At 49.6% G+C, this 22,270-nt stretch overlaps 3 protein-coding genes across 3 annotated transcripts; 1 reads left to right on the top strand and 2 right to left on the bottom strand.

Moving 5' to 3' along the window:
* Positions 1–814: 814 nt before the first annotated feature.
* Positions 815–17,903, top strand: Best1 (bestrophin 1). The gene is given in 11 exon segments (XM_004667661.2): positions 815–872; positions 2,513–2,687; positions 5,095–5,189; positions 5,514–5,747; positions 7,431–7,585; positions 7,948–8,025; positions 10,607–10,759; positions 12,807–12,887; positions 13,424–13,575; positions 17,175–17,851; positions 17,854–17,903. Coding segments are annotated over 10 exon segments (1,827 nt in total). The 5' UTR covers positions 815–872; positions 2,513–2,535.
* LOC123453621 (general transcription factor 3C polypeptide 6-like) lies at positions 3,679–4,840 on the bottom strand. Its single transcript, XM_045130651.1, has 2 exons — positions 4,771–4,840; positions 3,679–4,508 (listed from the first exon to the last, which is right to left on the bottom strand). Exons 1-2 carry the CDS (start codon positions 4,838–4,840, stop codon positions 3,856–3,858), a joined length of 723 nt encoding a protein of 240 aa, XP_044986586.1. The 3' UTR covers positions 3,679–3,855.
* Positions 17,904–18,919: 1,016 nt separating the features above from the next.
* On the bottom strand, positions 18,920–21,567 carry Fth1 (ferritin heavy chain 1). The gene is made up of 4 exons (XM_004667660.2): positions 21,256–21,567; positions 19,663–19,809; positions 19,330–19,455; positions 18,920–19,237 (listed from the first exon to the last, which is right to left on the bottom strand). Exons 1-4 carry the CDS (start codon positions 21,367–21,369, stop codon positions 19,076–19,078), a joined length of 549 nt encoding a protein of 182 aa, XP_004667717.1. The 5' UTR covers positions 21,370–21,567; the 3' UTR covers positions 18,920–19,075.
* Positions 21,568–22,270: the final 703 nt, after the last annotated feature.

The following is a 22,270-nucleotide window of genomic DNA, read 5'->3' as shown; positions in this document are numbered from 1 at the left end:
CTCCCCCAAGGCTGCTCTGCTCATGGCTGAGATTCCCACAGTGACAACCATCTTATTGTTTTCTGTGATTATAAAGGTAACCAAGGGCACTGGGGAAACAGTTTTTTATCCTTTGTGGGCAAAAGTGGTATGTGCCCAAGTCACCTGCAAGTTTAGCCTTAACACTTGGGGACGGGAGAAAGGGAAGGAGAGGGAAACGAAGGAGAAGGGCGGCTTTATTTTAAGCCTCAGGGCTTCTGGAAAAACGGTCCTGAGACTACTCACATCACAGTTTCCTATAGTTGTGCTTGAGAAAATGCAGCTGCTCCAGGGACACAACCAACTCCTGAGAAAGATCCAGAGAAGCTGCATGTTTGGTACATGTTCCAGACCATTCTTATGGCCAGTGAATTCCAAAGCTAAGGCTGCATGCAGACAACCCTTTGCATTGACCATCCAGATGAGCATGTCAGTAGATACTCATTAGGGTCAGAGGCTTAGGAGAGCCCTCCAAAAGGGACTGATGTGTTCAAGTTACCAAGCCAGCTGCTGCGATCCTAACAGGCTATTCCTGAGGAGGTAGGTACACACCTCCATTTCACCTAGGCTGACTAAGAGCCAGCAGACTGCTATGTGACCCTCGAGGCACCAAGCAGGTTCCCACACCTGGGCTCCCTACCTCCCTGCATTCTCCATAGCTCTCAGTACCTACCAACAGGCCCTGACAACCAATCACAACCAGCACAGCATATGATATCACCAGCAGCCAATCAGAGCTCCTCACCAGTATATGCAGAATTCCCTCACTCTTACTGTGCTGAAGAAATTTCAGAGCAGCACTGTGCTTCTTGGACAGGGATGCGGAGGCAGAAGGCAGCAGAAGCTCACCTCGGGTCAGCACACAGGTCACCACAGAGCTGGGGCTAGAAGCCAGGATTTTGTGGCCATGGCACGGTGTCCTTTCTGTAATCCACAGAGGTTCCATGGCCACCTCCCTGGACAGAGGCTTTTCCTTCCCGAGGAGCTCTTGGTTCCTTAAATGAGGATCAGCCCTGCCCTCAACTCTCCCTGAAAGATCCCAGGGGTCTCCATCTCCCCAAGTCTGGGATTACAAGCATGGCCAGGGTACCTGACTTGTTTTACGTGGGTTCTTGAAGGAAATGAACTCAGGTCCTCATGCCTGCGTGGGAGGTGCTTTCCCAACTGAGCCATCTCCGCCGCCCCCGTCTAGCCGTGTTCGGGGCTCAGCACCCTAGGGAAGGATTAGAGGAGCCATGTTCAGGCTGTGCTGCTGGCCGTTTCTGAGCAGATTACCGGGAAGGGGCTGAGACAAGGGTTCCTTTGAGTGAGCCTTGGCTTAGGAAGTCAGGTGCCTGCTTAGCACCCATGTATGTGGGCAGTGCCAACCTCCAAGTATGGGCAGGGGCATCAGCCACAGGGTCTCAGGCAGTCCCACCAGCACAGTGGCAAGGCCTTTTGCAGGATTGTCTGACCGGCTCAGTCCCCTCCTGTGAGTAGAGGCTGCCTCAGTGGTTGGGGCTGGGGACTTGAGGGCGTTAGGGGCAAATGACTGTCTTGCATATGTGGGTGGGATGTGCAAGAGTGAGAGTGTGTGGCACCCGTATGTCTGTGCAAAGTCCCTGAGCTTTGTATGTACCAGGTGAAGGTTCAATAGCCAAGTTTATGGTGGCATCAGAAAAAAGTTGGGAAGGGCAGTCAATCACTGCTTCAATATTTGGTGAGGAGGAAACAAGCAATAAACAGCGAGTATCTTGTACCTACAGGTTCGTTTGTTTTTTTGAGGTAGGGTTTCACTTTAGCCCAGGCTGACCTGGAATTCACTATGTAGTCTCAGGGTGACTTAGAACTCTCTGAAATCCTCCTGTCTGTGTCTCTCAAGTGCTGGGATTAAGGGTAGTCACCACCATGCCAAGCTACAAGTTTTAGTGTGCTAATATAGTAGGTAGAAAAATCAAGCGAGCTAGGAGGACACTGCTGTTGGCAGTTGGGGCACTATTTCCAGTTGTATGGTTGGGGGCCATCCTTCCTAGGATATTACCTGAAGTGGGAATGAGTCATGGAGTTACCTCAGGACCAGGTAGCTGCTTCAGCAAATACAAAGAGCCTAGAGCCTGGGGTCACCATTCACTGAACATTACTGGAAAAAACCCAGGGAGACACTGTGCTGGGCATGAGGTCATGACAGTGGATAGAGCCAGCCTGGGTCCTTAGCCTCTTCTCACTGTACTGGGGTCACGGGAGCCGTATGGATGCTGCCGCTATGCGACCTTTGTCACCATGCAAAATCAAAGGCACACAGCCTGTGACTTCTCCGCCAAGGCTGAGGCACAGCCTTTGGGCTCACTTTTTGTGTTCCTACCTCATCCCTTTCTCAGTAAGAGGTCAGAACACTGAGACCTCAAAGCAGGGAAGGCTCCTGACCGAGGTCTCACGAGAGCCCTAGAAAGGAATACAGCCTCTCATTGCTACCTCTCCATCCCTCTCTCCCCCCCTCCCTCCATGTTACCGTCAGCCGGGGCTGCCCAGCGTGCGCTCATGACTATCACCTACACTAGCCAAGTGGCCAACGCCCGCTTGGGCTCCTTCTCATGCCTGTTGCTCTGCTGGCGTGGCAGCATCTACAAGCTGCTCTATGGCGAGTTCCTCATCTTCCTGCTCTGCTACTACAGCATCCGCTTCGTCTACAGGTAGGCTTGCCAGCACGTGGGCACAGCCCGTGGGAGGCTCTGAGAGGGGCCTAGAGCTCTGGGGGTGTGGCTGAGCGAACTTCTGGGCAGGCCTTGGAGGTTGAGGTTGGGGCTGGGGAGAAAAAGGGGAAATAAGAGCCAGGGCTGGGCATGTAGCTCAGTGATGGAGTGTTTTCTGGCCGTGTGTGTCACCCTAGAGTCCATCTTCAGCACTGTGGAAATCATACCGGGAAGACAGCTTAATCCAGGCCAGAAGAGGGAGCCTGCAGCCAGGCTTGAGCTAGTTCCTCTGATCTGACCTTATTTGATTTAGTTATTCAGACTTGGTACATTTTAGTTAATTTACTTTGATTAAGATGTTATCTAAAGAATAAAACATGGGACACATATCATCAGAATATATTATAGCATTTTAAGTTGAAAAAGCACTAATGGGCCTGGAGAGATGGCTTAGTGGGTAAGGCACTTGCCTGCAAAGTCAAAGGACTCAGGTTCGATTCTCCAGGACCCACGTAAACCAGGTGCACAAGGTGGTGCATGCATCTGGAGTTGGTTTGTGGTGGCTGGAGGCCCTCTATCTGCCCCTCTCTCTCAAATAAATAAATAACACATTTTTAAAAAGAAATAAAGAAAAAGCACTAATGACTACAGTGGATTAAGAAATATCAAATGCCTGAAATTATTGAGCTTATTCTTATCACAAAACACATTTTTATTTTTATTTTTGTATGGCTAGAGAGATGGCTTAGCAGTTAGGACGCTTGTCTGTGAAGCCTAAGGACCCATATTCAACTCCCCAGATCCCATGTAAGCAAGATGCACAAGGTGACACATGTGCAACGTTGCACACGCATCCAAGGTGGTGTGCATGTCTGGAGTTCAATTGCAGTGGCTGGGTGGCCTTGAACTCACAGCAATACCCCCTCTGCCTCTCAAGTGCTGGGATTAAAGTTGTGTGCCACCACACCTGGCTTTTTTTTTTTTTAAGACATATTTTAAAATTTTTAATTTATGGTTGGTCCTGAATAATTCTAGTATACTAAGTTGTGCTATAAATGGAAATCCGTGTATAGCCAACAATAACAATAAAATAGTGAGCCAACTATGTAACACAGTAAATTCTTACATATCCCCTTAAAGTTCACAACTAGTTATACCAAGAAATATTTCATCTAGGAGTGATTTCAAAGGCAGCATCTTCAGTTTCCATAAAAACAGCTCTTCCTGCCTCAGAAGGGGTGTCAATAGAAGAAATAGACTCCTCTGGTTCCAAGTGCAGGGATTGCTCCTCTGCATAGCTCACACTTTCACGGTCTTTCATTTGACTCTCTTGGGCCTCCAATTCCAAAGGTTTACCAGAGGCTGCTGCTGCAACTTCATCTTCATGCATAAAGCTACAAATCATGGTGGGTCTATAGGCGAAGTCATTATCCTTCAATTGCAGCCATTCTACCCCATCTATGTTTTCCTCTCCTTCCTTCTTTTCTGTCAGCAGAGTTCTGGTCATGCTAAGTTTCTTCATGGTATGGCACTTGTATTTCAGCATTGTTTTATCAGTGCCCTCAGCATCCACATGTTCAATATTTTCTTCAAATATAACAGAGGTCCCAAGAGTATCTTCATATTCCCCAGCAAAGACATAGCTGTCCACTTGCAGAATAGGCCTCTCAGTATCAATTCCCAAAATCTTGCATTTATTTTCACATTTTGAGAGAAAATCCGAATCGATAATTCCCGACAATTCCACCAGAACAAACTGCTCCTCCTCCTCCTCGTCGTCGTCCTCCTCCTCGTCGTCGTCCTCCTCCTCCTCCTCCTCGTCCTCCTTTTTTTTTTTTTTTTTTAAGATAGGATCTCATGTATCCTGTGCTGGTCTCACTTTGTAGCTAAGTATAATCTTGAACTTCTGATTCTCTTGTCTCTCCACTTCCCAAGTGCTACGATTACAGATGTGTGCCACCACACCTTGGGATGGAACACAGGACCTTTTGCATTCTAGGCAAGCACTTTACCAATACAGCCACATCACCAGCTCCGCACCTTATACTGTTAAAAGACCAAACACTCTGTTCAACCAACTTGCCCTTGGCCCCTTTGAAAGAGTCAGTGAAGGGCGGGAGACTTAGGGCAGCCGTGAAGCATTTGCTCAGCATGAGCAGGGCCTGGGCTCAATCCCCAGTGCCGCAGAACAAACAAACAATAAAAGGGTTAATACTGCCTGAAAGTTAACCCTTCAGCAAGCCCTTCCTGCCTCTCTGTAGCCAGCCAAGCATTCTCCCAGTCAGATGGGGTCTGTGGGCCAGGCCAGTGGAAGGAATAAGCACTCATACAGCCCTGGACCTCCTGTGGACCGGGCTGGCCTTGCGGGAGCCCAGGCCATCCCCACAGTGCGTACCCCCTCTGCCAGGTTGGCCCTCACGGAGGAGCAGCAGCTGTTGTTTGAGAAGCTGGCTTTGTATTGCGACAGCTACATTCAACTCATCCCCATCTCCTTCGTGCTGGGTGAGCACCCCCGTGGCCTCCCCAGGGTCCGGGCAGATCCTGGGCAGACCGTGAAGAGCTGGGTGGGAGTGGGAGGAAGGAGGCAGCGCTGGCAAAGGTGCGTTGTGAGCTTCAGATACAGGTACAGGCTGCGGCCTAACTGAAGCTGGAGATCAGGAAGGCCGTGCAGGTGATGGCACTCCAGGCTCGGTTTTCCGAGGGAGGCGCTGCCCTTTCAGAACAGCTTAAGGCTTGGTCCTCAATGGCATCTGAAGGATGGAACAAGTGAGGTCTGACCCGCGCGGCTCTCTGGACACAGCTCGTCCCCTCGCCCCTTCTGCCCAGGGTTCTATGTGACGCTGATCGTGACCCGCTGGTGGAGCCAGTACGAGAACGTGCCGTGGCCCGACCGCCTCATGAGCCAGGTGTCGGGCTTCGTGGAGGGCCAGGACGAGCAAGGGCGGCTGCTGCGGCGCACGCTCATGCGCTACGCCAACCTGGGCAGCGTGCTCATCCTGCGCAGCGTCAGCGCGGCCGTCTACAAGCGCTTCCCCACCCTCCAGCACCTGGTGCAAGCAGGTGGCCGGCGCGGGGGCCGGGGAGCGGGCGGCGGGCGCTGGCCTGGGGCAGTCAGAGTCTCCGGGAGTTAAGGATTAGTTGGGAGCAGAGGTGGGGCAGAATTGAGCGCAGCTGTCGGGTGCTTGAGGATGGGGCAAGGCCAGAGCAAACTCAGAAGATAAGGATTTGAGCAGGGTTAAGCACCCTCCAAGTATAAGGGAAGGGATTCGGGGGCATGGGAATTAATGAAACTAGGGTTAACCTAATTCCCCTCTCCCCTTCCTGTCCTGATCTCTGGTCTCCAGTCTGGAGGTTTGGACACGGTCTCTCAGCCGCTTTGCCTGCTCTGGCTGCGGCTAATAACAACGCCCACACATCACAGTGTAGCGCATTAAGTACTTAAAGGTTATTTGAAAGCCGGGCTTGGTGGCGCACGCCTTTAATCCCAGCACTCAGGAGGCAGTGGTAGGAGGATCACCGTGAGTTCGAGGCCATCCTGAGACTACATGATAAATTCCAAATCAGCCTGGACTAGAGTGAGACCCTACCCCAAAAAACAACAAAAAAATTATTTGAGAGGGACAGAGATGCCGACCGACTGAGGAGTGTGGGCGCGCCAAGGCCTTCCGCCACTGCAAACGAACTCCAGACGCATGCGCCTTCCTGGGCATCTGGCTATTTTTGAGTCCTGGGGAATCAAACCTAGGTTGTCAGGCTTCCTAAGTAAGTGCCTGTTGTATAGTCAGCTCCACACTGCTGGGGTGAACTTCCAAACCAGACATAGTTTATGGGAGGGATGGGATTTATTTGAAGCTTACAGATCCAGGGGAAGCTCCATAATGGTGAAAGAGGCTGGCCTCCTTTCACAGATACAAAGTAGAGACTAAAAAAAAAAACAAAAAACTACCAACACCACCAAAAGCAAGCACACTCCAGGAACCCAGGCAGAGCTCAAACATTGTGCCTACCTTTTTTTTTTTTCTTTTTTTTTTTTTTTGAGAGGAATCCTCAGGTCCTCCAGCTATCGCAGTCGAACTCCAGATGTGTGGTCATAGCATTCTTGCATTACTTGTACATCTGGCTTACGTGAGATCAGGGGAGTCAAATATGGGTCCTTAGACTTCACAGACAAGTGCCTTAACTGCTAAGCCATCTCTCCAGTTCGTACCTTTTTGGCTGAAATTCAGATCAGCCCTCAGTAACACCTTAGGGCTAGACCCCAGGATCCACACACAGTGACACCTCTTATAGCCAGGTGGCTGGAAATCCAAGTTACAGCTTCTCCTCCTCCCCCCCCTCCCCGCCCCACCCCAGGTAAGGTCTTGCTCTAGCCCAAGCTGACCTGGAATTCACTATGTAGTCTCAGGGTGGCCTTGAATTCTCGGTGACACTCCTAACTCTGCCTCCTGAGTGCTGGGATTAAAGGTGTGCGCCACCATCACCCGGCCCAAGTTACAGCTTTAATAAAACATCCTGAGTCTATTGGGGGACATAAATTCAAACTACCATAGTACCTTTAACCGCTGAGCCATCTCTCCAGTTCCTGAGTTAATTTTTTTTTTTTGTCATTGAAACATATGTTTTGGCTAAGATCAAATGTAAAGGAGCATGGAGGTCCCTCAGGGGTTAGCAAGGTCTGGCCTGGCCACCTGTCACAGGCCACCTCCTATGCAGGTTTTCCTACTCACTATCTTTATCCTCCAGGCTTTATGACCCCTGGGGAATATAAGCAATTGGAGAAGTTGAGTCTACCACACAACATGTTCTGGGTGCCCTGGGTGTGGTTTGCCAACCTGTCAGTGAAGGCTTGGATTGGAGGTCGAATCCGGGACCCTATTCTGCTCCAGAGCCTAGTAAATGTAAGCCCACTACACAGATGGGGTTGGGACACAGTGGGAAGGGTTATTAGGGTCCCTGTAGAACAAGGTTTCCTCTAAAGACAACTGGAGCCCTTGAAGGTCTTGTCACAGCCTCTAGCGTGGCATCTATTAGGATTCCACAGGACAAGGTAGTCCCTCTGGAAATGTCCCTTCTGTCCCCACTCCCTAAGTGAGCCTGTAAAGTGCTGGTTCCTTTTTGCTAGATGAAGACACTACGGCACAGAGAGACCTAGGGAGCTTTCCATGACCACACAGTCAAGGGTTGCAGAGCTTCATACATGTGGGGGAGCTTGGAGGAGCAGCTGGTGGTCAGAACCTCATCCTTCTCTCCTGCCCTCCAGGAAATGAGTACTTTGCGTACTCAGTGTGGACAGCTGTATGCCTATGACTGGATCAGTATTCCCCTGGTGTACACACAGGTGAGGACGAAACTGTGTGGCTAAAAAAAGCCAAGAAAGCAGAGAAAGACCAAGAAGCACTCTCACCTACAGCCCGAGTAAAAAGCTCACCTAGGGGCCTGGAAAGATGGCTTAGTGGTTAAGATGCTTGCTTGCAAAACCAAAGGACCTTGGTTTGATTCCCCAGAACCCACATAAGCCAGATGCAAAAGGGGATGCATGCATCTGGAGTTTGTTTGCAGAAGCCCTGGTGCACTCATTCTGTCTCTCAAATAAATAAAAATATAAAAATAACTCACCTAGGGAGTTGGACCTTAGCATTTCTTTCTTTTTAAAAATATTTTAATTGTTTATTTGAGAGAGAGAGAGAGTCAGACAAACAGAAAGAGGCAGAGAGAAAGAGAGAGAGAGAGAGAGAGAGAGAGAGAGAGAGAGAGAGAGAGACAGACAGACAGACACACCAGGGCCTCCTGCCACTGCAAATGAATGCCAGAAGCATGTGCCACTTTGTGCATCTAACTTTATGTGGGTACTGGGGGTTGACATTGGGCTGTCAAGCTTTGTAAGCAAGAACCTTTAACTGCTGAGCCATTTCTCCAGCTCTGGTCTTAGCTTTTCTTTTCTGAGGTAGGGTCTCACTCTAGCCCAGGCTGACCTGGAATTCACTATGTAGTCTCAGGGTGGCCTCAAATGCATGGCAATCCTCCTACCTCTGCTTCCCAAGTGCTGGGATTAAAGGTGTGTGCCACTACGTCCAGCTTCTTCTTTTATTTATTTATTTTTATTTTTCTATTTATTTGCAAGGAGAGACAGAGAAAGAGGGACAGAGAGAGAGGGGGGGGGGAAGGGAGGAGAGAAGAGAGGGGAAGGAAAGAGAGACAGAAAGAATGAGCACATGAGGGCCTCTAGCCAGGGCAAATGACCTCCAGAAGCAGGCACCACTTTGTGCATCTGGCTTACGTGGGTCCTGGGAATCAAACCTGCTTCACAGGCAAGCACCTTAACTGCAAAACCATCTCTCCAGCCCTGGCCTTAGCCTTTCTTTCTTGTTTTGTTTTGTTTCCGAAGGGTAAGGTCTTGCTCTAGCTCAGACTGACCTGGAATTCACTATGTAGTGTCAGGGTGGCCTTGAACTCACAGCAATCCTCCTACTTCTGCCTCCCAAGTGCTGTGATTGAAGGCATGCACCACCACACCCAGCTGGTCTTAGCATTTCTAACACTAACCTCAAAGTATCCAGGTTCCTGCCTGGTCAAGCCCAGCAGAGGGAGTGTGGCTATCCTTGTCTTTAAAAAATTTATTTCCTAACACCAGGGACCTGGCAGAGGTTATACATGATTGCAGAATGCTGCATGTCTGCTACTCAAACATAAGGCCAAGGGCTGGTGAGATGGCTTCGAGGTTAAGGCTCTTGTCTGCAAAGCTGAAGGACCCAGTTTGATTCCCCAGGACCCACGTAAGCCAGATGCACAAGGTGGCATATGTGTCTGGTTGCAGTGGCTGAAGGCCTGGGCATGCCCATTCTCTCCCTCTCTCTCTCTCAAGTAACTAAAAAATAAACAAACAAATAGCAAAAAAAAAAAATTATTTATTTATTTAATTTGTTTGAGAGAAAAAGAGGAAGAGAGAGAGAGAGAGAAAGAGAGGAAGACAATGGGCATGCTAGGGCCTTCAATCATTACAAACTCCAGAAGTATGTGCCACCTTGTGTATCTGGTTTATGTGGGTCCTGGGGAGTCAAGCCTGAGACCTTTGGCTTTGCAGGCTAGTGCCTTAACCACTAAGCAATCCATCCAGCCCTCTCCTTGTCTGAAAAATGATGGAGCAGGGCTGGAGAAATTGCTTAGTGGTTAAGGCACTTGCCTGCAAAATCGAAGGACCCAAATTCAATTCCCCAGGACCACATAAGCCAGATGCACAAGATGTCACATATGCCTGGAATTTGTTTGCAGTGGCTGGAGACCCTGGCACACCCATTCTCTCTCTGCCTCTTTCTGTCCCAAATAAATAAATATTTTTAATTTTTATTTATTTGAGAGAAGGAGAGAGAGAGAGAGAATGGGTGTGCCAGGGCTTCCAGCCACCTCCAGATGTATGCACCATGTTGTGCATCTGGCTTATGTGGGTCCTGGGGAATTGAACTGAGGTCCTTTGGCTTTGCAGGCATGCACCTTAACCGCTAAGGCATCTCTGCAGCCCTAAATAAAAAATATATTTTTAAATGATGGATCAGGGCTGGGGCTATAGCTCAGTTGGTGGAGCAGTTGCCTAGCATGCACAAAGCTGTGGATTTGGTCCCTAGCACCAATAAAACAGGGTGTGGTGGTGGTGCACACTTATACTCCCAGCACTTGGGAGGTAAAAGCAGGAAGATCAGAAGTTCAAGGGATCAGAAGTTCAAGGTCGCTTTTAACTACATAGTGAGTTCCAGGCTAGCCTGGACTACATTAGAGAGACCTTGTCTCAAAAAAAAAAAAAAATACAATAAAGATGAGCAGACTGAGACCCAGACATGGATTGTGAAGGTCAGAACGAGACTTTGGACTCAGCCCCTGAGCTTCCCTTCCTGGCCCTCTGTGTCACCTGTTTTCTCTCTTTACAGGTGGTGACCGTGGCAGTGTACAGCTTCTTCTTGGCTTGCCTGGTTGGGCGGCAGTTCTTGAACCCAGTGAAGGCCTATCCAGGCCATGAGATGGACCTGGTTGTACCCGTTTTTACATTTCTGCAGTTCTTCTTCTACATGGGATGGTTGAAGGTGGGCCTCTCTGGACATGCCCCCCATGTGGGCTTGGTCAGAGGTGACACCTCCCCCAACCCGTGGCATGGTCACCTGGGAAGAGGGTGGGCAGTGGACCAGAGTCTCAGATGTGGAGAGTAGGGTGCTGTGCTCCAGTCACAGGTCTCTGTGTCTAGCCCAGGGTGGCCTGGAATTCACTCTGTAGTCTCAGGGTGGTCTTGAACTCATGGTGATCCTCCTACCTCTGCCTCCTGAGTGCTGAGATTAAAGGTGTGTGCCACCATACCCAGTTCACTATTTCACTGTTTTTTTTTTTTTTCTTTCTTTCTTTTGGGTGTGTGTGTGTTTAAGTTAAATTCCTGTTTTAGAGACAGAGTCTCATGTAGTTCAGGCTGCCCTCAAACTCTGTGTAGCTGAAAATGACCTTGAGTTTGTGATCCTTCTGCCTCCATCTCCTAAATGCTGGGATTACAGGCTGTGCCACTATGCCCACCTCTAACATTTTTTAAATTAATTAATTAATTTTTATTGACAACTTCTGTGATTGTAAACAATATCCCATGGCAATTCCCTCCCTACCCCCCAACTTTTCCCTTTGAAATTCTCCTCTCCATCATATCCCCTCCTCCTCTCAATCAGTCTCTCTTTTATTTTTATGTCATCATCTTTTCCTCCTCTTATGATGGTCTTGTGTAGGTAGTGTCAGGCACTGTGAGGTCAGGGATATCCAGGCCATTTTGTGTCTGGAGGAGCACGTTGTAAGGAGTCCTACCCTTCCTTTGGCTCTTACATTCTTTCCGCCACCTCTTCTGCAATGGACCTTGAGCCTTGGAAGGTGTGTTTCAGATATTTCAGTGGCAAGCACTCCTCTGTCCCTTCTTCTCAGCACCATGGTGCCTTCTGGGTCATCCCAAGGTCACTGCCATCTGAAAAGTGAAGCTTCTCTAACCAAAAGTGAGAGTAGCATTGATATATGGGTATGAACATTAGGAGAAGTGCTTACTGGGCAGTTTGGTGAGCATAGTACATACATTTAGCCAGACACCAGCAAACATTATATCCTTAGGGCTCATGACTACCCCTGTTGTAGGTTTTCAGTATCAGGGATGTAGTCCCTCCCATGTAGCAGGCCTCCAGTCAAATTAGAGGGCAGTTGGTTTGCCCCATAACAGACATGCCACTATTGCACCCATTGGCTCATTTGGCCTGGCTGGCAAATATAAGGCTTGCAGTGCCCTCTGTTGAGTATCTTCACTGGTGATTTCTCTCTCTCCCATTGAACTACATGCAGCATCTACATCTAACATTTTTCTTTGTACCTCTATCTTTCCTTCCTTCAGTTTCCTACCCGTATCCTTCTTTTTCTTTTATGTTTTTATTTTTTGGTAATGGTAGTGGGAGTCTCTCTGTCTCCTCTGTATGTATATCACAACAGATGTATGTATACACACGTGTGCACACAGAGCTGTTCTCTATATATCTTCCCCTGTTATCTTTGATTTCCAAATACCACATTAAATCACACCACTTTCATGCTTGAAATTGTTTGAGATGCTCCAGTGGCTGCCAAGATGTTCCCTTGACCCTTAAAACAGCCATCACTTCTGCAGAGGTTTGTTCAAACAATTTTTAGATTAGTGTCCAGAAAGCTGCCCCTTGGCCACTATTAATTCAGCACAGCCTCAACATGTAGGTCTTTACCATTAGAAAACAATGAATATATGAATGTTTGAAGGCACACATGACCAAATAAATGAATAAATAAAATTATGCAACTCTAGGTAAAATACGCGAGTTGAAATCAAGGTGACTCAGCTGAGTGACACAGACAGGGTCGCTGTGGTACTCAAGGTAGGAAGGGAATGGGCTCAGGAGAGAGAAGGGGCTCCGTGTGCATAAGGGCAGGGCCTTGTGTGTGGATAGCTGGAGCCCTGGGCTGGTTTTGCAGATAGCTGTCAGGCAAGGAGGGTGTCCTGAATGAGTGGAAATGGCAGGACTCACAGTTTGAAAATAGGAAGCAGAGCTTCAAGGTTCCCAGAGCTACATCTGCTCCCCTATCCCCAAGGTGGCAGAGCAGCTCATCAACCCCTTTGGAGAGGATGATGATGATTTTGAGACCAATTGGATCATCGACAGAAACCTGCAGGTATGGAGGGAAACAGGGAGGCTGAACCATAAACCAAGCTGGATCCAAAGAAGGGGACTCTAGTTTTTGTGGAGATGCACAATGAATTAATTGTTCTCCCTACCTTTACCCCAATCCTCTCCTTAGCCAACCATTTCAGTACAATATGCTCACTTTGACTTTTTTTAAAACTATTTTTATTTATTTGTGAGTAGAGAGGGAGGAGGGAGAGAGAGAGAGAGAGGGAGAAAGAAAGGGAATGGGCATGCCAGGGCCTCTTGCCACTGCAACCTAACTTCAAATACATGCACTACCTTGTGCATCTGGCTTTATGTGGGTAGAGGCCATCAGGCTTTGAAGCTTTGCAAGCAAGCACCTTTAACTACTAAGCAATCTCCCAGCCTTGACCCCAACTTTTGAGGCTGCAAGTTAGTGTCAGCCAGCCTTTCCAGTTTCATGTATAGGGAAATTGAGTCCAGAGATACCCAAGAGAGCAAAGGGACTTGGTTGAGTCCTCAGGCAAGTTCATGGGTTTCCCGCTCTGTCCCTGAGAGCAGGTGTCCTTGCTGTCTGTGGACGAGATGCACCAAGACCTGCCTCCAGTGGAGCGTGACATGTACTGGAATGAGGTAGAACCTCAGCCCCCCTACACAGCTGCTTCTGCCCAGTCCCGGCGAACCTCCTTTTGGGGGTCCACCTTCAACATCAGGTGGGCAATGCCAGGGAGCTGAGTGGGAAACCCCTTAAGTGCAGGGTCTGCCTAGCAGCCTGGCCAGCACTTGTTAATGTTCACCGAGTGTTCAATCAAGCCTGGACGGTGGACTATGCTCTTTAGAGACAGTAACTTTTTTTTCACCCTCCCAATAAACCAGGTTTGTTATCTGCAGTTTTCAGACAATTAAATACAGGTTCACTGAGGTTAAGCAAGTTGCTTAGGCCAAAGTCACATAACTAGGAAAGGGCACACCTGAGCCAGGTGTGCCTGGCTCCAGCTCCATTCTTTTGTTTGCTTGTTTGTTTGACTTTTCAAAATATTTTTATGGCAGCCTGAAGAGATGGCTTAAGTTAAGGTGCTTGCCTGTGAAGCCTAAGGACCCAGGTTTGATTCTCCAGATCCCACTTAAGCCAGATGCACGTGATGCGCATGCATCTAGAGTTCGTTTGCAGCAGCTAGAGGCCCTTGCATGCCCATTCTCTCTCTTTCTCTAATAAATAAATAAAAAAAGTCTTTTAGGCATGCCCATCCTCTCCCTTTAATAAATGAATAAAATATTTTTAATGTATTTGCAATGAGAGAGAAAGAAAGAGAGAGAATGGGCACAACAGGGCTTCTTGCCACTATAAACAAATTCCAGATATATGCACTACTTGGTGCATGTGGCATTACGTGGGTACTGTGGACTTGAACCCAGGCAGTCAGGCTTTGCATGCAAGTGCCTGTAACTGTTGAGTCATCTCTCCAGCCCTGTTTGGTTGACTTTTTGAAACAAGGTCTTATGTAACCCAGGTGGGCCTCAAACTTGCCACGTGCTACACTGAGCTTCCTTTCTGTGCCTCCCCAGGGCTGCAGCTATAAGCAGGCACAACTATGCCTGTGCCTGGATTTTTGTTGTTGTTGTTTGGTTGTTTTTGTTGAGACGGGCTCTTGCTATGTAGCCAAAGCTGGGTTGGAGTTCACTGGCAGCCCAGGCTGGCCTTCAATTGCAATTCTCCTGTCTTAGTCTCTCCCCGGGATTATGCACGTATATCAGCACACTGGGCTCCACCTCCACAATATTTTGTGAATGTGTGGATGTGTGTGCATGTCTGTACATGTATGTGTACAGGCTCATATGTATGAATGTACATTTACCTGTGGAGGCCAGAGGACAATCTCAGATATTATTCCTCTGGCACCATCCACTTTGTGTGTGTGTGTGCGTGTGTGTGTTTTGAGGTAGGTTCTTGTTCTAGCCCAGGCTGACTTGGAGTTCACTATGTAGTTTCAGCATGGCCTTGAACTCATGGCAGTCCTCCTACCTCTGCCTCTTGAGTGCTGGGATTAAGGACATATGCCACAATGCCCAGCACCATCCACGTTTTTGGAGATAGGGTCTCTCCCTGGCTTGACACTTTCCAAGTAGCCTACACTGGCTGGCCAGTGAACCTTAGGGATCCTCCTGTCCTTGCCTCCACAGAACTGGGATTACAGGTGTGCCTATCTTATTTTACATGGGTTCTGGAGATCAAACACAGGTCCTCAAGCTAGCAAGGCAATCACTTTATCTTATTATATATTTATTTTCCTTTTTTGAGGTAGGGTCTTGCTCTAGCCCAGGCTGATCTGGAATTCACTATATAGTCTCAGGGTGGCCTTGAACTCACGGTGATCCTCCTACCTCTGCCTCCTGAGTGCTGGGACTAAAGGCATGTGCCACCACACCCGGCTGAGGGCACTTTATTGACTGAGCTATCTTCCCAGGCCCACTGTCATACTTTTTTTTTTTTTTTTGGCATGTGTGTTTGTGTAGTGTGTGTGGTGTGTGTGGCTTATGCGTATGTGTGTGTAGATGTGTCTGCCTCTTGTGCATGTGTGTGGGGGCCAGAGGAGAACACCAGGTGGCCTTCCTCCATTGTTCATCTGCTTATTTTGAGATGGAGTCTCTTACTGACTCCAGACCTTGCTGTTTTTATGAGCCCCAGAGATTCTCTCTTCTCTGCTCCCCCACAGGACTTGGGTTACTGTTCACATGGATGCTGGGGGAGTGAATTCAAAGGGTCTTAGGCCCCCTTAGGACCTTATGCTTGTGCAGGAAGTGATTTTAACTGCTGAACCATCTCTCTAGCTCCCACTTTTACCCTCTCAACCCTCAACTGTGCTGTGTAAGAACTCTCTAGCCCCCTCCTATCCAAGCTGTTCTTCCTTATCCACAATTGGAAACTGAGGTCCAGAGAGAAAAGGGGCATACTCAAGGATGGTTTGACTACTATGACTATATGATACGAGACTAAGACCTGCTTCCTAGCTCTGACCAGACAACTAGGGTGTTTGAAGGGAAGTGGGAGTGGGGTTCCCTGGGGCAGGCAAGGGGCAGTTAGGGTGTCTTAGGAGGAGGAGGCAGGTCATACAGTACCTCTTGAGTAGACTGTCCTACAGACTAAAGGTCTCAGTCCTCCCACAGCCACCAAGATTTCCTCTGTTCATCCTATTTCCATCATTCCATCTGAAACCCTCTTGGCTTCAGGGGCTGAAAGGCCATGGCACACAGTTCTCTCCCAGGGATGGCAGAGTTGAGAGGGTTTTGGAGAGTGTCTGGCCTATCAGGGACCTTTTGCATGGTATCCTATGCTGTTTTCTCTTTGTTCTTTTAAGATCCAAATATCCTATTGAACTGAAATTAGGATTATCTAGGAACATTTTTGGAGAATGCCTTTGAGTCCTACATTGTCTGAGCCCCAGTATTTGAAGATTGGGGAAGAGGAGGGCAGATAATGGGGTAATAACACATAGTGTCTCCAAGAAATCCGGAAGTTCAGAGGGAACTCCAGCTCCCACAGAGTCCAGGACCCAGTGAACCGAATGCCTAGGGAAATGACAAGACACAGAACAGAGGTTGCCTTTGTCTGGCTAACAGGGGGCCTACTTCCGGTCCTAGAGTGTTTAGAGCCTGGGGAGACTCTGGAACTGAGCAAGGACAGGCTCTACTCTGGGGGTAGTTTAGCTTTCTCTTAGAGGAAAGGTCTGGGTGCCCCAAGATCTGCTGCTAGGAAGCCCGATGTGGTGGATGTACATTGCTTTCTGATTGGAACTGTAAATTCCTGTTCTTACCTAGAGCCATCTATACTAAGAGCTGAAGTTCCCATGACTTGAATAAGATGGTTTTTGGATATTTTTATTTGCTTATTTGAGAGAGAGAGAAGCGAGAGAGAAAGTATGGGTGTACCAGAGGCTCCTGCCACTGCAAATGAATTCTAGATGTATGTGCCACTTTGTGCTTCTGGCTTTATGTGGATACTGGGGAACTGAACCCCAGGGTGTCAGGCTTTACCTTTAGGTACAGGTCGATCTCTCCAGTCCCTACAGTAAGACATTGTAACAGGAAGTGGGTGATGAGGAAGCCTTACGTAGTGCTAGGCTGGCAGGCTGGATGTTATCAGTGAACAGTGAGAGGAGCTGGGCCTTAAGGGACTCACTGGGGGGCTCAGGATAAGTCAGGAGAGAGGTGAGAGCTGAAGCATGGGGTAGAAGCTGGGCCAGGGGAGGGACTTGGGGGCCGGGTGCAGGAAAAGGACAGGTTCAGGGTTTCATCCTTTCTCTACCTCCTCCAGCCTGCAGAAAGAAGAGATGGAGTTTCAGCCAAGCCAGGAGGATGACCCTCACAATGGCATCATTGGCCGCTTCCTAGGGCTGCAGTCCCATGATCACCATCCTCCCAGGACAGACTCAAAGACCAAACTACTGTGGTCCAAGAAGGAATTCTACCTTGAAGGCCAGCTCAAGAATGCCAAGCAGAACCCTAGGAACCAGGAAGAGAGCAGTGCCTGGAAGCTTAAGGGGCTGGATGCCTTCAAGGCTGCTCCACTGTATGATAGGCCAGGCTACTACAGCGCCCCACAGACGCCCCTTAGTCACACTCCTATGGTCTTCCCCCCAGAGCAGGCAGCACCCTCAAGATCTCACTTAGTCACAGGTTCAGATAACAAAGACAAAAGCCTGAAGCCTGTGACATCTGGGGCCAACCACACTTTTGAATTGCTCCTAGAAGGTGATGGGGCCTCCACAGAGCACCCAGAAGTAGGTCATATGAAGAGGAAAGCTGTGGAGTTTAACCTGGGGGATATCCCAGAGATCCCCAAAGGCCACCTCGGAGAACCACCTTTGGACCAGTTGTCAAACCCTACACACAATATGCCCAAAGAACATGTAGAGCTCCACCTGGCCTTGGAAAACAGGTCTGTCCACCCAAACCGGGGTCACTGCAGTCTCCTGGCTGCTGACCCCACTTCTTGCTCAGTCTACCCTTTCTCTACATTTTCCCAAGGTTCCATTACTGCTAGTGCATGGCGGGGGAGGAGGGGCGGTGCTGCTCTCACACTGACAAGGGGTATATATCAGCCACCTTGGCAGGGGCCCTGCCAGTGATGGATGGCCTTTTACTTACTTTTCCTAAGAGCATGGCATCACCAGGAAGACTTCTCTGGTACCCACCAAAGGACAGAGTGCGGGAGGAAGGTCTACCTCAGGGCAGGTGAACCAGGCTTAGATGGGCCAATGTTACCTCTGGTCCCAGTTTACTCTGTACAGGGCTCATTAACACAAAGCCAAGAGGCAGAACTAGAGTTGTAGAAATGGCCCAAGAACTGGACTCACTATCTTTACCTAGGAGACAGCAAATGAACAGTTGCCGACAGGCCTTACTGGTGGCACCCAAGCGTCCCGAGAGTAGTATATAGCACTTCACCTCTAGGAATTGGCAGTAGTCTAGAAACACCTTCTCATTGTTTCCAATTTCATGCTTCTTTAAGCCTAAACATTATTACAAACCAACGTAATTCCCTTTTATTCTAGGTATCATGGACTTTTTCCCAATTAGAAATACTTTCCCTTCCATCATAATCTCAACATGGGTAAGTATATACACATCCAGGGAATCGTACTTTTCTACTACAAGATTTAGTCTTGAAACACCTTCCATGCTCACACTGGGAACTTTCTCAAACTTCCCATAGGAAGAAGCTGGTACCTAATCTGTTTCCTAAGGCGGACGCTTCACTGCCTGGTCCTCACTTGCAAACACCAGCAGGACCCTTATTTCACAGAAGTATGTTCCTAGAAGTCTTAATTAGTGGATGGCAACCCAAGTAGTCTAGGACTACTTTAGCCTTTCATGAGCTTTATACATTGCAGTCAGAAGTCCATAGTCCTGCCTGAATTCAGCACAATTATCTTGTAATCCTCCCAAACTGAGGAATTTAATAAATACAAACATTCTTCAGACACTTCTCTGTGATTAGTGTAATAACTGACACCAAACTTTGATTTTGACTTATTCCGCAGTCTCAGAAGACAATTATCTGGGTACCAAATTTCTTTATTTGAAGGAATGGTACAAATTAAAGACCTTAAGCAGATGTTTTGGTACAACTTTTAGAAAAGGTAAAGGTAGCCCCAATGTGCATGCACTGCCTTGGTGACCGGGGAGTCACTCCATGGCTTTGGAGAAGTCAGTTTAACTCTCATCACTGTCTCCCAGGGTGTGCTTGTCAAAGAGATATTCGGCCATGCCAGATTCAGGGGCTCCCATCTTGCGCAAGTTGGTTACATGATCACCCAGTTCTTTGATGGATTTCACCTGCTCATTCAGGTAATGAGTCTCAATGAAGTCACACAACTGGAAAAGACGATGGGAAGTTATTGGTCAGCTTTCCCACACCCTGTGGCAAATGATTTCCTGCACATACCCCCAGGATTTCCAATACTCACGTGGGGGTCATTTTTCTCAGTGGCCAGTTTATGCAGTTCCAGTAGTGACTGATTCACACTTTTTTCCAAGTGTAATGCACACTCCATTGCGTTCAGCCCGCTTTCCCAGTCATCACGGTCTGGTTTCTGAATAAAAGGAGCATATGTTAATCCATCTACAGTCTCTACCAATTAACCCTCTAGTCGGCAACCACCATGCTTTAGCATGTCTAAGTTTCCCATTTAACATGCCCTGTTACAGTTCATCAACTCTGATAGGCCTAAAAAGGCACAAGTCCAGAGTGCCAGCATTGTACGCTTAAGGACATGTGCAGGCCTAGATCTTTTGATCACCTTGATGTCCTGCAGGAAGATTCTGCCGCCTCGCTGGTTCTGTAGCTTCATCAGCTTCTCAGCGTGCTCCCTCTCCTCATGAGACTGGTGAAGAAAGTACTTGGCAAAGTTCTTCAAAGCCACATCATCACGGTCAAAGTAGTAAGACTGAAAGTGTAACAAAGTGACAAGTTAAAAAAACCCACAGGAAGGCAGCTGCATTCAACTGTACATAGTAAAGGCTGTTTGCTACCCTAGCCCATCTTTCTCAAAACGCAGCAAGAAAGGTGGAGATGGAGGGCTGATGTGGATTAAACCCAAAAGTAATGTTTAGTTCCATTCTGAAGTATAAAGTTGAACTTGATCCTTCCAAGAACCTTTACTCTGTCGTGGGAGTTGCTCCAGCATGACGTTCTATGCCCCGGTACCACTCACTGCACAGCAAATTCCTCAAGACGGTACTAAGTATGCTGTCTGAAGGGTGGGTGCTGGGGTAGCCACCTGCCCTGCTAGTCCATTCTTCCTCTCCCTTCTGACTAATCATGCCGAACCACTCTCAAGCTTGACAGCCAGCTGTGTGCAACAATACACTACAGACTTTTACCACCACACCAAGGGGTAAGTGCGGGTGATATTTTGGTGTATTAAGAGCAAGCTTTAGGCCGGGTGTGGTGGTGCATGCCTTTAATCTGAGCACTCAGAGGCAAAGGTAGGCAGACTGCTGTGAGTTTGAGACCATCCTGAGACCACATAGTGAATTCCAGGTCAGCCTTGGCTAAAGCAAGACCCTACCTCGAAAAACCATTTTAAAAGAGTGTGTGTGTGTGGGGGGGGGGGAGAGCTTTACTTTTCTGCTTTAGACATTCATTGTATTTGAGTGTCCCTAAAAGGGAATTCCAGCCACATAAACTCAGGCCTGTTCCAGATCGGTTACATGCTTATTTTTGGATAATTTCTACAATTACCATTTCTAAGGATGACTCCCAACACACCGCCAACAGCGGGTTTTCAGAAAGTACAGACCACTACATAGAAAACTTCCTTGCCCAGCTGTCTCGGTGGGTTTTATCCAAAAACTACCACTTCGGTAAGCCACAACTCGGGCACACAAAGGACAAGTGAAGTGTTCGCGAGGCGCAAGGTCAGCTGACACCGACTGCAGAAGGGGAAGATTCTTAAGAGATATTGCCTCAATACAAGTGCGACTCAGTGATAAGGCACACAAGCGAGGTGGAGACGGCAACTCTCGAAGGGGGTCGGGCTCAGCTCCCATGAGATAAGCCACTCTGCACCAGCCCCAAGGTGGCTAGCAATTCGACACCATTATCCTGCAGGCCCCGCCATACTCTCAGAGATGGGAGCTGGGTAACCAAGCCCAGGAGCCTCCGGACCACGTGATCAGAGGTGGCGGTGCAGAAGCGCACCCGCAGGGTGGACTGAACCAGCTGACGGTGGTGCAACCCTGTGCCGCGTCTCAGCCGGAGCGCTCCCCGGGAACCGCGGCTAGGGACAAACGGCCCGGAGGCGGGGAAGCCCGCGGCTTGGCCACACCCCTGCGCCGCCTCGGCCAGGGCCCAGGGAGGCCGCGTCCCGCCCCGGCCCGCCCGCGCTCACCATGGACAGATAGACGTAGGAGGCGTACAGCTCCAGGTTGATCTGGCGGTTGATGGCAGCCTCCGAGTCCTGGTGGTAGTTCTGGCGCACCTGCGAGGGGGACGTGGTGGTCATGGCGGCGGCTAGACGAGCGGTGCTGGAGCTGCTGCGGCGGAGGCCTGGGGGTGATCCGAGGATGCTGCGAGGTGGTGGCGAAGGGCTCTGACTGTGAGCGGCCGGCTGCGGTGCGGGTTCGAGCGCCGGGTTCCGTTCAAGCACTGTTGAAGCAGGAAACCTCGGCGACTCTCGGCGAAGAACGTCTGGCGCAGGTGGCCAGCGGGGCCTCTCTTATAGCGGGAGCTCGCGTCAGGCGCACCCTGGCCAATCAGCGTCGCGGACCGCCGAGCCCCGCCCCTTCCGGCGGGCGGGCGGGCGCGCGGCCGCGGCCCCTCGGGACCCGCACGGGCGCGCGCGGGAGTCGGGGCGGGGGTGCCCGCGGCCTGTGCGCGCTGGCCTGGGCGTGAGTGTGCGCCGCGGTGTGGCCGGGCTTCCGCCAGGGCCGGGCGGCGAGGACGTGCTGGCCGCGAGCCGGCCGGCGCAGGGCCCGTGTAGTGGAGTTAGAGGGAAGACCTGAGGCGGGCCGGGATCCCCACCTGGACCCCGACCCCAGCGCCACCCGGGCTTTGGCACCCACGGGGGTAGAGGGCTGTGGAGGGCGAGATTATCTCCAGGCCCCAACCAGCACCCTGGCCCTTGGCCCGCAGCTTGTTGTTAAAAGTCGTGGCGTACCCGAGGCTGTCACTTCCTAATGCAAATTGGAAAATGGAAACACCGGGCCGTCGGTGGCCGAATGAGTCAGAAGCTATACTGGGACAGAGCGCTCGTTCTCTCCTTCCAGAAGGAGCTTAAGTTAGGAGGAAGAGTGGGGACCCAGGCGCTGGTTTCGGGTCGGCCTCGCCCCTCTGGCTCGGGCGACATGGCAGACGTGAAAGCCAACATGGCTTCCTGTGCACTTGATGCAACAAAGGCAGAAGCC

This window comes from Jaculus jaculus, chromosome 1 (genome assembly GCF_020740685.1).
Source record: "Jaculus jaculus isolate mJacJac1 chromosome 1, mJacJac1.mat.Y.cur, whole genome shotgun sequence".
Classification (NCBI taxonomy): Eukaryota; Metazoa; Chordata; class Mammalia; order Rodentia; family Dipodidae; genus Jaculus; species Jaculus jaculus.
The sequence above is the reverse complement of the archived record's forward strand: the minus strand, read 5'-3'. Positions and strand labels throughout refer to the sequence as shown.